At 54.9% G+C, this 14719-nt stretch overlaps 1 protein-coding gene and 1 pseudogene across 1 annotated transcript in view; one reads left to right on the top strand and one right to left on the bottom strand.

The window, feature by feature from the left end:
* Positions 1-14719, bottom strand: part of GLI2 (GLI family zinc finger 2) — a 244455-nt gene that overhangs the window by 4035 nt on the left and 225701 nt on the right. Inside the window, exons 9-14 of the mRNA XM_035008207.1 lie at positions 13561-13695; positions 10295-10444; positions 6247-6411; positions 3787-4068; positions 1827-2163; positions 1-530 (exon numbers count right to left, since the gene is read on the bottom strand). Coding sequence (XP_034864098.1) covers positions 1-530; positions 1827-2163; positions 3787-4068; positions 6247-6411; positions 10295-10444; positions 13561-13695 — 1599 coding nt within the window. The remainder of the gene's footprint in view (positions 531-1826; positions 2164-3786; positions 4069-6246; positions 6412-10294; positions 10445-13560; positions 13696-14719) is intronic.
* LOC118012556 lies at positions 4876-5228 on the top strand (annotated as a pseudogene).

The following is a 14719-nucleotide window of genomic DNA, read 5'->3' as shown; positions in this document are numbered from 1 at the left end:
ATGGGCCGGCCCGTCGCTGCCCCGCCGCGGCCCCAGCGGGCGCGGGCAGGGGGCGGGCGGCGCCAGCCTGGTCCGCAGGCTCGCGCGCTCCAGGCCGGGCAGCGGCGTCGGGGGCGGCCCGCCGGTGGCCGCGGCGTACTTGGCCCGCAGGCTGTACTGCTGCGCGGGCGTGAGGCTGAGCGCCCCCGCGCCGCCGCCGCCGCTGCACTGGCTGGCCTCGCTCGAGCGCCGCGACGCGTCGGTGGAGATCGGGTCGTAGGAGTCGGCCGAGCTGGCGTTGTGGGGGCGGCCGGCGCCCAGGGGCGACGCCTCGCTGGAGCGGCGGCTGGAGAAGTAGGGGGAGATGCCGGAGGAGCGGCGGCTCACGGTGTAGGCGGAGCTGACCGTGCTGGTGGAGCTGTCGCGGCGCTCCTGCAGGTGGCTCAGCATGGTCACCTCGCTCGCGGACAGCTCGGACAGCCGCGGGTTGGGCAGCAGCCCCGCCGGCCCGCCGCCGCCGCCGCCGCCGCCGAGGTTTTCCAGGATGGAGCCTGCGGGAAAGGAGAGGGTCAGCGGCCGCGGACAGGGCGCGGCTGCTCTGCCTTTGACCGAGCTGAGCCTGCGGCCGCTGGACCCCCCTACCGGGCCCGGCACACAGCAGGCGCTCAACCAGTGACTTCTAAATGAAAGGAGGGAAGCGGGGGACAGCAAGTGAACAAATGATGGCCCAGTGGGAGTCAGGAGGCCTGATGCCGATCTTAGCTGCCACTGCTTGGCCGGCCTTGAATTCTCATTCTGTCGGAGCCTTCGTTTCTCCAGCTGTAGATAAAATGTGCCTCTCCGCAGGAGGCGGTTATTGAGAGCCAGGGAGGAGGAGCCCGGGAGGGCCCTGGCCACCGCCTCCCGGCACCTTCACCATCTGGGCCTGGCTGGCTCCCCAGGGGCTGGGTTTATAGGCAGCCCCCTGAGATGCACACCCATGGAAGGGAGCATAGGCCCCAGAATGGGGGGGGGGGCGGGGAGAGAAGTGTGTGGCCACGCAGACCCCATGACAGCTGATGTCACAGGAAGCTCTGGGCCTTGAATGGCCTTACACTCCTGCCGTGATCAGTCACCAGATGGGGGCCACCCCGGGAAGGGGTGACCTCGGGTAAGGCAGCTGTCTGCAACCCAAGCGATTTCTGTATGAGGCAGAGAGTGGAAGGCCATTTGCCTGCAGTTCCCGCAACAGCTGGGGCAACAAAGCCTCCCTTGGAGGGAGACCTGGGTGGTGCATCTCGGTGTCCGCCACACGGGATGTGGGCCCAGCTCACTGCCCGGCCCAGAGTCGGCACTCAGGAAACGCTCCTGAGGACACCGTGCAGCTCAAAGCCTGGCCAGCACATCCTGAGGCTGTCTTGTGCATAAAGTCCTCCCTGTTCTTCCCCAGCTGACGTGCTGTCTCTCTCCTCTGCCCAGCTCCAGCCCGAGCTCCGTCCTCGCTCCCCGGCTCCTTCCCCGGTCCATGCATCTCCTGGCACGGCCTTCTAACCACAGGGACTGGGGTTATAGTGCTCTCCTCCCGAGGGCCTTTGCCACAGTGCCCAGAGCCGAAGCATGGTGTAGCTGAAAAAGCTTGGAGCCACTTAGGCCTGGACGGAGTCTCACTCAGCTCTGCCGCTGAGCCGAGTGGGGCACTTTCACCTCTCTAAGCCTCATTTTCCTTATCTATGCAATGGGCTGGTAAGATCTATCCTACTGTGGGCAACCGGTGAGACGGCACATGGCGCTCGATGGAGGTGAACCTAGTGCGTGCTTGCCCCGGGCCCCGTCCCGCCCCTGCCTGCACACCCGGGGTCTCCACTCACCACTTCCCGGGAGGGGAGGCAGCTTGGTGTTCCGGGTGTGTGGAGCCGGCCCGGCCCAAGAGCAGGAATCCTTGAGTGACTTGAGCTTCTCCTTCTTGAGCTGCTCGAACCGGTGCATGGCGGTCATATGTTTGCGCAGCTGCAGGCCACCAGCAGAGGGAGCGGCCAGGGCTGAGGCATCGGCCCCCGGGGGCGTGTCCTCCAGAGCCGTCAGGTCTCCCAGGCTCCCGGGCCCTGTCCCCGGCATCTCCACGCCGCTGTCATTGTTGGGGGCACTGCCCAGGGGAGAGGGCTCACTGCTGCAGGACGACTGGGCCCCGGGGCTGGACTGACACAGCTACAGGGGGGGTGGTGAGAAGGCACAGGGTCAGAGGGTGCGCGAAACCCCCTGGCCCTGTGCCCCTGCCCGCACACGCACCGTGCCCTTGCACACCCGGGAAGGAGGCTGCCATGCAGAGGAGCTTCTGAGCATCACTATCTGCAGCAGGTGGCCCAGCCACCTCACTTCTCTGAATCTCAGCTTCCCCAACTAGAAGATGCACCTGAGCTGCCTCTGGGACAGGGCCAGTGACTAGATGGAAAGCCTCCGGTAGGCAGAAGGCGCCCGGGGAACGGACAGCCCCACATTACCCTGCTTCCTGCTGCTCAGTTCCCCCAGCCAGCGTCTGGGCCAGAGCTCCCTTTCAGCGTGCGGGGACACTTGGAGTCTGTGCCCCACAGAAGCAGCCATGGCTGCATCAAGTTGACATCAAAGAGGGCGGCTCAACGTTCCCAAACAACACGGACGTGCCATGTGATGAAGCAAGGCGCAGTGGAGGTCTGCTGACCTGGTGCCTTCTCAACAGGCCAGAGGCAGGTTGTCAGAAAGGCCAGGAAGACCAGGTGAGGGTGGACCTGCTGGATGCAAGCCCTTGCCTGAAGGGCCACCCCAAACCAGCCCCCATTCTGGGTCGATACGGAGGGGGGCAGAGAGTTCATGGCTCGTGTGTACAATGCAGGACGCCACACAACCTGGGCTGCCTCGACTGGGACCTGGGATCTGAGCGCAGCTGAGCTCACTTCAGATACAACACCTGTGGGCTCCTTCCCAGGCCACATGACCCCAAATTCCAGACTTTTCTGGAATTTTCAGCACCAATGCTTCCTTCTGCCTGTGGCATGACCTGCATTTCTCATGTTGGCACTCAGGACCCTCCGTCGGCTGGTCCTTCCCTCCTCTGTGCCCTGAACTCACGCCTCCACTCAGCCCTGTCCCTCGTGGAGGCTTGGTCCCCACGGTTCGCTCCTGTATCTGCCTGCTTGACTCCTGCCACCAGCCTGTATCTGTCCCAGGGGTTCCACCTGCAGTGCCTGGTGCCTACTGATCCAAACCCACTTTACCAGGCTCCCAAGGGGCCTGGACTGACACGTCAGTCTGCACCCAGGCAGCAGGCCTGGACCAGCACCCCAGCCCGCCCTCAGCGCGCCAGCCCGCCCACACCCCGGCCGGGCTTCTCTGCTCACCTCAGTACCGTCTATCCTTAGGGGAGGTACAGTCGAGAAAAAGAGGCGGAGACAAAGAACAGGTGGTTAGAACAAAAGGAGTGGAGGCCACAGGGGCAAGGACGCAGAGACAGGACAGAGGGGAGGGGACCAACACTAGCGCTTGGGTGCTGGCTGGAAAGGCAGACCCCAGGAACCACCCACAGACTGACTGCGTGGGGGCAGGCATCCCCGCGGCCCATGGCCCTGCCCAGCAGAATGGGAACTGGCACAAGACAGGTCCTATGAGAGGCCCAAGGTCGTGAAGGGAGGAAAGTCAAGCTGGAGAGAGGAGGACATCATCGTGCGCTTGGCGGGGGGGACCCCGAGGCAGAGCCCCCAGCTGCAGTCAGGGCTCTGGGCCCTCGTGCTGCTGGGCCTGATCTCCTGGGGGGGTGGAAGGCATGCACTGGGGCCTCCACTGCCCAGCTCTGCTTACCCCGGAGCTCTCGGTCTTGATGGCTTTGACGTGTAGGCAGTCCTCCACGGCCTGGCTGGTGCGGCTGGCCTCGGCACTCTCCTCAGAGCCCCGGCCGCCGGGCTCGGCACTGGCCTCATTGTCCCCGTTCTCCTTGAGCAGGGGGGCGCGGAGGTGCACATCGTTGCGCTGCTTCTTGGTGACATGAGCATCTGGGCCGTGTACTGTTTTCACGTGCTTCCGGAGAGAGCTGGGGTCCGTGTATCGCTTGGTGCAGCCTGGGATCTTGCAGATATAGGGTTTCTGGGGAGAGAAGCAAGCCTGTGTTATGAGACTCTGAGTGGGGGCGCTCCCCATTCTCCCGAAGCCGTGCCACGTCCTTTGGCTGGCATAGTCAGAAGGTGTTGGACTTCAGGGCACCCTGGAAGGAGCCATGCCGGCCCCAGGGCCTGCAGGAGCTCAGCCCCACTGGTCTGATCTGCCATCTCTTCATGTGGGTAAGCACATGGCTGAGGAAGCCCTCATCACAAGCTGGGGACATAGATCAGAGACTGTGGAGGTGGTGGGGACCCAGAGCTTGGTGTGATTGCAATGCCACCTCCCCAGGGACCAGGGCACTGGGATTTTTGATATCAGTAGGAGTGTATTACTTTGTAATACGCGCAAGACAGCAGTAACACCCTGATTTCTCTGATGAGGAAAAACAGGTTCACAGAGGCAAAGAAACTGGTTCAAAGCCACTCAGGAATGGGACGAAAACCCAGGGTTTCTGAACCTCAGTCCTGAGTTCACACACACACACATACACACACGCACACACATATGCCCCACATCTACATGCAGACACGCTCCCCTGTACCCCTCCACACACGTTCACACATAACCATGTCCACGCACACACACCATACACACACATGCATATACATATGTACATGTGAGCAAGTGCATAACGCACCCACACAGACCCCATAATACATACACACATACTGGGCGCAAGTCCCGGGATCGTTCCACTGAATCCGCCCACGCGCTGTCACCGCCGCTGCCCCGTCCCAGCTCCCCACCCGGGATTCCCTCAGCCCAGCCCAGTCCAGCCGGGTTCCCAGGAGGATGAAGTTCGTCTATAAAGAGGAGCATCCATTTGAGAAATGCCGCTCTGAGGGCGAGAATATCGGAAAGAAATACCCGGACCGGGTTCCAGTGATGGTAGAAAAGGCTCCCAAAGCTCGGATAGGAGACCTGGACAAAAAGAAATATCTGGTGCCTTCTGATCTCACAGTTGGTCTGTTCTACTTCTTGATCTGGAAGCGAATTCATCTCTGAGCTGAGGATGCCTTGTTTTTCTTGGTCAACAATGTCATTCCACCCACCAGTGCCACATGGGTCAGCTATACCAGGAACACCATGTAGAGGACTTCTTTCTATACCTCGCCTCCAGTGATGAAAGTGTCTACGGTCTGTGAAGCTGCTCCCCCTGAGGTGGGGGGTCCCATTCTACAAAAAGAGAGGTGGACCCCCTTCCTTGACCTACTCCTCCTCCCGGCTCAACCACCACCTCCTTTCTTCAGGACCTGCACTTCCTAATGTTTGAGGCTCTCCTCCAGCCCCTCTTAGCAGGAGGGCTCATGGGGGAGGTGGCCTCTTGGACCTCTCCTTTCTCCCCTTTCTCTTACCACCTTTCCCACTCTGCTTTAGACTTCTTGATTGTCAATCTCTGTCACATCCAGCGATTATTTTGGTTTCTGTTCCCTTTCTAACTGCCCAAGGGGCTCAGAACGCCAACATTCCCTTCCTTTTACTACCTTCTTTTTTTGGGCGTAGATGGAAGGGACTGAAATTTTGTGTGTGGGGGGAAGGTAGGAGGCACATCAATAAAGAGGAAACCACCAAGCTGAAAAAAAAAATACATACACACATACATCCACATACACGGAAACATCCACACACGTACATAAACATTCCCCCCTCCAAGGCTAGCTCTTGTCTCTAGAGACCCTAACGGGCTTAGATTCCTTTGGGAATTCCTCTGATTTCCTACAAGGAAATCCTCTTGGGATCCAAAATGTAGCTAAGCTTTTAGAAATGTTCCTTCCTGAGTCTATCTGAGCAAAAGCAGTTGAATGGCTGGACCTGGACTGGGAGGCAGGTACAGCAGACTTCTTTCCCCGGGCTCTGTCAGCCCTGCCAGGAGGTCTGGCTACCTAGGGAGACAAAGGCTGCTCTGTGCTCTATCACTGGGGGGCTGACAGCTACAGTCAGCCGGATAGCAGTAGTGGTTACAGCATGTCGTTGCCAGCTGCCCAGGGTGGAGCGGCAGGGGCCTGCCGATGCGTGCTGAGCTCAGATAGTAGGCTGCGGAGGGGGCGAAGGACATCAGGCACCTAGGTACCTGACGGCCTACGAGAAGCCATGGGGTGATGCATTTACGCACATGTAAGTGGGGCCCCATGTGCACACGCTGTGCACACCCTGGCCAGGTACCTCGTTGGAGTGGGTGCGGTTCTGATGCTTGGCGCGGTCTGAGGCATTGGAGAAGGCCTTGTTGCAACCCTCGTGCTCGCACACGTATGGTTTCTCCCCAGTGTGGGACCGCAGGTGCGTCTTCAGGTTCTCCAGGCGAGAGTAGGCCTTTGAGCAGCCCTCGAACTGGGAAGAAGTGGGTTCGGTCAGTGAGGGTGCCCCAGATCCAACACAGGGAACCCGACCTCAGGGGCTGGCCCGCTGCCTCCTCCCCAAAACCCCCATCCGCTGCACCCCGCAGGTGCACCCAGGAGTGTGTGTTTCAACAATAATGTCCACCTTGCTTTCTGATTATAAAATGACATAAGACCACTCTAGAAAACTTGGAAAGGATGGAAAAGTGCAAAAAGAGAAATGAAAACCATTGGCTGCCCAGGAACAGCCTCTGCCGACATCCACGTAAGTCTCTGGGGGCTTTGTAGTTCATCCCAAATGTTTAAAAACCCAAACTGGGAACATATCACATATTTAGTTACATATTCTGTTTGTTAAAATCAATGGCACATGGTGAGAATCTTCCCATATCATTAAAGACTTTTTGAAAATACTCTTTTAACTGTTTCCAGTGCCACTCCCTGATTAGAATGTTTGGGTGTGTTAAAACGTGCTGAGAATAAAATCCAGGGGCATCTGGGTGGCTCAGTCAGTTAAATGTCCGACTCTTGATCTCAGTCACGTCTTGATCTCAGGGTTGTGAGTTCAAGCCCCACATTGGGCTCCACGCTGGACATGGAGCCTACTTAAATCAAATCAAATCAAATCAAATCCAGTGTTCTCCAAATCCTTGAGTGAGCTGGACTCACCCTCGCTCTGGCCATGCTGGTCCCCTTTCAGTTCCATGGCCCCACTAAGTTCTTCCTGGTATGGAGCCTTGGCACACACAGTCCCCTCTGGCTAGAACCCTACCCGGATCCTGGCCTGGCTCACTCCCTCTCAATGTCTTAGGGTATTTCCTCTAGGAGAATTTCTCTGATCTTCTTAATCATAAGACTACTCTTTTTGCTTTATACTTCCTACCACACTTTATAATCTTCATCATTTTGTTATCTGGCCTTCCCATAGGAAACAAGCTCCAAGAGAACAGGTACCTTCTAGATCTTGTTCATTTTTGTGTTCCCGGTATTTAATATCTGATGAAAAAAAATTTTTTTTGGCACTCAAGAAGCATTTTTGGAAAGGAAGGAAGGAGGGAGCAAGAAAGAGTGGCAGAAAAGGAGGGAGAAAGGAAGGAAGGATGGATCACTCTAGGAAGATCTGAACATATACCCAAGATACTGTAATAGCATCTAATGTTCCTATGAAAATTGCCCTCAGAATGACACACAAACCCCAGTAGAAACTGGTACACTGTTTGCATCCTCCCCTTTTTTCCTGACCAGTCTGACTGAGTATATTTGGTACATTGATCTGTTTCTACGACTCACAGCTCATACCACAGGGCTATGGTTTGCTATAACTCAAGAGTGTTACAAAAATAACTTGCTGCAAAGGACCCAGAAGAGCCAAAATAGTCTTGCAAAAGGAGGACAAATTTGAAGAACTGACAATTCCCAATTTCAAAATTTACTATAAAACTACAGTAATCAAGACTGTGTGTGGTGCTACCATAAGGACAGACATAGAGATCAATGGACTAAATAAACTCATATATTAGGGTCAGGTGATTTTCAACAAGGGTGTTAAGGCCATTTTATGGGGAAAGAACAGTCTCTTCAACAACTGCATCAGGACAACTAGGACAGCAACGTGCAAAAAGAATGAAGCTGGACCCCTACCTCACACCATATACCCAATGGACTCAAAATGGATTCAAGACCTAAATGGTAGAGCTACCCTATAAAACCATGTGTGTGTGTGTGTGTGTGTGTATGTAAAAAGACTATATATTTATAAACTATAAAACTCACAGAAGAAAACATAGGGGTAAATTTTTGTGACCTTGGATTAGGCAATGGTTTCTTAGATATGATACCAAAAGCACCAGCAGTTAAAAAGTTGGACTTCACCAAAATTAAAAACTTTGCTGCTTCAAAGGAAACAATCAAGAAAATGAAAAGAAACCCACAGAATGGGAGAAACTACTGGGAAGTCATACATCTGATAAGGGTTTAGAATTACTACAACCCGAGAGTAGAGACAAGTAACTCAATTTAAAAAATGGGCAAAATATTTGAGTAGACCTTTCTCCAAAGATAGTATACAAATGATCACTAAGCTCATGAAAAGATGCTCAACATCATCAGTCATTAGGGAATTGCTAATCAAAACCACAATGAGATGTGACTTCACATCCCCTAAGATGACTGTCATCAAAACACAAGTTAGCAAGTGTTAGCAAGGACGTGGAGAAATCCCTCCACATATTGCTGATGGGAATGCAAAATGGTGCAGACTTTTTGGAAAGCAGTCTGGCTGGTCCTCAAAAAGTTGAACACAGAGTTACCATAGGACCCAGCAATTCTACTCTAAGTACAAACACAAGAGAATTGAAAACTTGTACACTAATGTCCAGAGCAGCATTTTTCATAATAGCCAAAAAGTGAAAGCAATGCAAATATCCATCAACTGGGTAAATGGATAAAAATAGTTAAGATCTATCCATACAACGGACTGTTGCTTAGCCACAAGCAGAAACGAGGTATTGATACATGCTATGACATGGATGAACCTTGAAAACATGCTGAGTGAACAAAGCCAGACACAAACGCTGTCCATCACGTGATTCTGTTTTAACGAATTGTCTGAAACAGGGCAATTCATAGAGACAGGGAAGCAGATTAGTGGTTGTTAGGGAGTAGGGGGGAAGAGGACAGGGAGTGATTGCAAACAGGTCTAGGGTTTCTTTTGGGGGTGATGACAATGTTCTGAAATTAGCTATTGGTGATGGTTGCACAACTTAGTGAACATACTGAAAATCACTGACTTGTACATTTTTTAAACGGTGAACTTTATAGCATGTGAATTTTATCTCAGTTAAAAAAAAAACCCGCCAACAAAGGTAGCATATTTCGTTGAATCCCGTTCACACCAATTTTAAGACAGCATGATTTCAGAGATATTAAAATGAGAACAAAATGTCTGTCTCGGAATTATAAAATAAGGTAATTCACGGAGAGTTCCCGGAGGCTTTAGCTGCAACCACATCAGTGCATCACGGGTCCAGCAGTGGCCCTTTTAAAGAGGGAGCAGTTGTGTGTTAAAAAAAGGTCTTGCCAATTACAGCCACAAATTCTGTTGACATCTCAAGGGAAACTGTCTAAAAGGTCTTATTTTTGTGTCTATGTTAAAAAAAGAAATTCAGGATGCCTGGGTGGCTCAGTCGGTTAGGCGTCTGCCTTCTGCTCAGGTCATGATGCCAGGGGTCCTGGGATGGAGCCCCGAATCGGGCTCCCTGCTCTGCAGAGAGTCGGCTTCTCCCTCTTTGAAATAAAATCTTAAAATAAAAATTAAAAAAGAAATACAAAAAATAAATAAATTCAACCAAAGGGCTGTTGCTCCAGCTCTGACTGGTCAGCGAAGCTTTTCGGGGGGGGGGGGGGGGGGCGCGGGGAGGCGGGGAGGCGGGGCAGACTAGGGGGTGCTACTGGGAGCTGGCACCTGCGGTCCGCCAGCCCAGCGAACTGCAGGCGGATAGCCGTACCGTGGGGCTCATGGCCACACACAGACAAAACTACAGAGCCACCAGCACATCCCCACTGCAGTTACCAAGATGCACGCACCCCCCGAGTCCATCAGAGTTCTGGGGAGCAGACAGATGGGGTCCTCAAGAACCCCCCGCGGACAGAAGGCCCAGGGCAGGAGCACAGACGACAACTCGTTTCGGAGGTGGGTCCCCGGAATGCTGCTGTGGCCTGTTCGACCCACGTTTCCCCGTCGCCAGCCATGCCCAGCACAGCCCACATCAGCCACGGGCGCGGCTGTGCTCCGGAGACGCGGGGAGGGGGAAAGGGCCGCGCCGGAAGCTCCGGACAACCCGGGGGGTGAGGGGGGCGCCGGAAGGTCCACTCACCGTGCACTTGTGGGGCTTCTCGCCCGTGTGCCGACGCATGTGCACCACCAGCATGTACTGCGCCTTGAAGGGCTTCTGCTCGCGCGTGCAGGCCTGCCAACGGCACACAAACTCCTTCTTCTCCCCATGGATGTGCTCATTGTTGATGTGCTGCCGGGAAGAAGCGCACGGACAGGCCGTGAGCCCGGCCACCCGGCCCTGCGGACGCCTCCTCCGACGTGCAGAACCCCGCCCCCCGCCCTCCCGACAAGACCACCGCCTGTGAGCCAGGCCACACCTCCTCATCAGCTCTCATTAGCGGCCACTAACTGCAGATCTACTCTGTGCTACTCGTCTCAGCGGCATTCCCCAATTAGTCAGTGATCAAAGTGACCATCCGTGATGGGCAAGGGCATCCCGCTCACCCCAGGCTGGGCTCCAGGCTCTGGTCGGGATGATGATGCTCCTGGGCGGCAAAGAGTAGGCACTAATGAACTGTAGCGAGGCTGACATGCACATGGTTGGCGCATGGGAAGCTTCTCCCAAGCTTGCCCCTATTGCCCCAGGAATTCCTGAATAACACTTTTTATCATAATGGAAACATAAAGGCATCCTCATCTCTACTTTTGACAGCAGCCTGTGAGGTGATGGCTCCGCCCCTTTTCACGGAGGCCCAGATCGATAGGTGGCCTGGGCAGGGCCCAGGCAGCAAGGGTAGGCAGGGCTCGTTTCTGACCTTGATGCTGGGCTCTGGGCACTGTTTGAGGCTGCCTCCCGGTACACGACGGCCCAGGAAGGTAAAGCAGGTCAGCCAAAGACAGCACGACTGATCTCGAGGCATGGCCCGGGGAGCCCTGCATCCCAGGGCCAGCGGGGCCACTTCAGGCGAAGCTGGGAAGGGCAAGGACAAGAAGCCTTTCATGGAGGAGGGGTCCTCAGGCGCATCCCAGGCAGCACTGCCCCGGCCTGGGAATGGGACACTGACTTTCCTCTTTTCCCCAGTCTCTGCCCCCATATGTTCCAGCTTCTGCCTCGGGCTCATCACATGTGTGTCACCTTGAGTAGTTTCTCCCTTGATATGGAGCAATGGGCCAAAGTTCCCTTTCTGTCAAAGGGAACAGAGCAAGCTGCCCTGGGTAGACCCTTTGGATTTTAGTCACTTGCTTTGATTATTTCACTGAAGGCTGCAGTACTCACTGGAGCAGGGGTATTACCAGCTCCGAGCTTAGGATGTGTGGATATGTGTGGGGCCTCCAGACTTTTATGTCCTTAGGCTTTGAGGTTGCTTATCTATCTGGGGGGAGTGAAAACAGGTGGTGTTAGTCACTCACACAGTGGACTGAAAAAGTATACTGGACCTTGGGTATTTCCTCTCCCTCTAGGGCTTCTCTCTAAAGGTCACCGGGGAGCCTCCCTGTGCCCCATCAAGGTCCCATCCTTCCCCTTCCATCTCCCTCTCGGTTCAAGGTCGTGTCCTGTCTGTGTGCGGATCAGGCTGGGCTTGCTTCCCCCAACGGGGACGGGAGGGTGGGACACTCAGGTCTTGGCTGCCTATTCTCTCCAGCCCCACCGCCTCTCTTCTCTCTGTTCTCCGCTCGTCTTCCCGCTTTCACCACCTCCCACCCACCATCACCTCCAAAGCGGTAACCATTCGCCCCTTGTGGATTTGAGCCCTTGAAATGTGGCTGGTCCCAACTGGGATGGGCTGTTTCCAAGATGGACAAAAAAAAAGGATGTCAAATATCCCAATAATTCTGCTTTATATTGATTACACATCAAAACGATCACCTTTCAGATATATTGGGTGACAGAAAATCTATTTTTCAAGTGAATTTCACCTGTTTCCTTTTACTCTTTTTAAAACATGTTCCCAGGTTAATGTCAAGTTACATGCGTGGTGGGCCCTTGTGGCTGGAGGTGTCTTTCTACTGGACGGTGCTGCTGTCGATCTTTGCAAGCTGCGGGGCTGTCGGAGAGCCCGACCCAGAGAGACAGCAAGCCACCAGGCCCACACGCCCTGAGAAACAGGCCCAGCTGTCATGCATACAAATGTCAGTGTTGGAGCGAGTAAAATCTACAGCGCTTTGAACTTCCAGGGAAATCTTATCGTATTAGCCTCACTTTCCATTTTTAAAGCCTTTCAAATGATAAAAATGCTTCCTGACAATGCCTTTCATTTTTTTCTTATTGGTTTACTTAGCAACAAATTGTTAATAATCGACTGGGGGCTCCGGCTCGCCTGTGTGCCTGCCACCATCCATCTTCCCAGGGAGCAGAGAGAAAGACACAGCTGGGCCGAGGGCCTGGCTCTCTTCTCATAGGGGCCTTCTCATTCTGGGGCCAGGCAGCGGCACTCCCCTGCGCCTGCAGGGACAGTCCTGGGCAAAGGCAGAAGCCTGCAGCTAAAGCCTCCTGCCCCTGATGCCTTTTACTGGAGGAGTTCCCTCCCTGCTCTTGGCGGCCCGGCTCGCTCATCACCCAGCACACCTCTCGTGTCTGCATCTCCACTCTCTGGCCGGCCCCCTCCCTCGCGAGGTAGGCTTCACCTGCCATTACAGAAGAAAAAAAGAACTGAGGCTCGCGGGGGTTAAGTGACTTGTTCGGAACCACTTGGCTAGCTGTGATGTAGCCAGCTTTGAAGCCTCTGCTCTTCCCACTGGGGTTACCCCCTCACTGCCGTCACGTGAATGCTGCTATAGAAGACTTCAGAGTGAAGACCAAGGGACATGATATGAAAGGCGCACCCAGGTCCCATGGCCTGTCAGCATCCAGGCACATTTAAGCAGCCCCCTCCTGATACGGTACCAACACCCCGTCGGCCCTTGTGTGTACTGGGTCTCTGGGAATGGTCTCCCAGAGGAAACTACTAATTCCTCCCTCCATAGGAGGAATTTCTTCAGGGTTTCAGGGTCAGGCTTGTTATGATTTTACAGATGCTGGCTGGTTTAACTGGTCTTATTTCCCTCTTTGCTCTGGCTGCTAGGAAGCTCAAAAAAAGGATATTTATGTGACTTATAGTCCAGAGCACTTCGTTTTTAAAATACATTCTACTCCTGGCTTCATCTTATTGTTCCTTTCTCCTGAATTTTCCCATTTACTTATTTTTGTGTTAATCTCTTAGGATGTATGCATTTGTAAGGGCCCTTTTAGAAGCAGGCGTACGCCTCCCACTTGCAGAGGCTGTGGCCCAGGCACCTCCGGGAGCCACCTCATCCAGGCCCTTCTCTCCAGCAGAGGGACTGGAAGCTCTGCCCGCTGGGGCAGGCAGCTAGGGCTCGGAGGCTTACATGCACTAGCTGTTCCTGCGTGTCGTACTCCTTGGTGCAGTCTTCCCAGTGGCAGTTGGTCTCGTAGATGATCACCTCGGCCTCCTGCTTACAGTCATCCCTGTCCAGGTCTTCCTTGAGCTCAGCCAGCTGCTCCTGGGGGGGGGGGGGGGAAGCAGAGCACACCCACGGTGAGCCACCTTCAGCCACCTGCCCCCGACCAAAGGTCACTATTGGCCCCAGGCAGTCTGTGCCGAGGGCCACACGCATGCATGCATGCACATGTGCACACACGTAAGGACACGTACACACGCACACGCATATGCACATGTATGCACTCAGCCGCTTTCCTCAGCTGCCTCCCTCCTTCCTCTCTCCCGCTGGCTTCTCATCACCAAAGTGTCCCATCACATCCTGGGTCAACTGACTTGGCAAGAAGAACAGGAGGAAAAAGGGCAGGGACTTTTGCTTCTTTGGTTTGGCTTCCTTCGGGGGGAAGCCGGGGTGGGCCCCAGGGGATCAGGGTGGGGGCATTTTTATTTCCAGTGTGTACGAGGTCAGGTCCTGCGTGGAGGCAAGAGAACAGCCAACATGCATCTGGCCCGGCCTTCAGACAACTGACTCTCACCTGGTCCCCTCCTCCCAGGGACACACAGCACGCCCCGGGTCAGACTCAGGGTAGAGTGAACGTACTGCTGCAAATTCCCCCCACCGCTCCTCTTCCCCGTGACAGCCCTAAGATGTGTGGGCGTTTGTATTCATGCACCACAGCTAGGAAAATGGGTTCAGGGAGAGGCCACCTTGCTCTCCGCAGAGCACATAGTGACTTCGTGACAGCCTAGATCTGCACTCTAGTCGCCCCATCACGATGGGGCCCACATGTGCCCCGTTCAAGGCGGCAGAGGGAAGGCCCCCAAGATAGGCCTTCCCCCGATCACAGGTGCCTGGAATTCCTTTCAGAGAGCACAAAGCCTATCACTGTCAGAAGAGCCAGAGACTGGGCATCTGTCCCACAGGGAGCCCCACCCTAGCTGATGCTGACGCGGAGCTGGTCAGGGGCGGCCTCTTGGCAGGGGACACAGGGGGCGGGCTGCGAGTGGCGGGGAGAAAGGGAGGCACAGATGTGCCAGGCTGGGACGAAGGCCCAGTGAGGACCTCTACAGGATGTCAAGGACTCCCC

Source organism: Mirounga leonina, unplaced genomic scaffold, assembly GCF_011800145.1.
Source record: "Mirounga leonina isolate KUSES-001 unplaced genomic scaffold, KU_Mleo_1.0 Mir_151, whole genome shotgun sequence".
Lineage (NCBI taxonomy): Eukaryota > Metazoa > Chordata > Mammalia > Carnivora > Phocidae > Mirounga > Mirounga leonina.
This window is presented reverse-complemented; position numbering and strand designations above follow the sequence as displayed.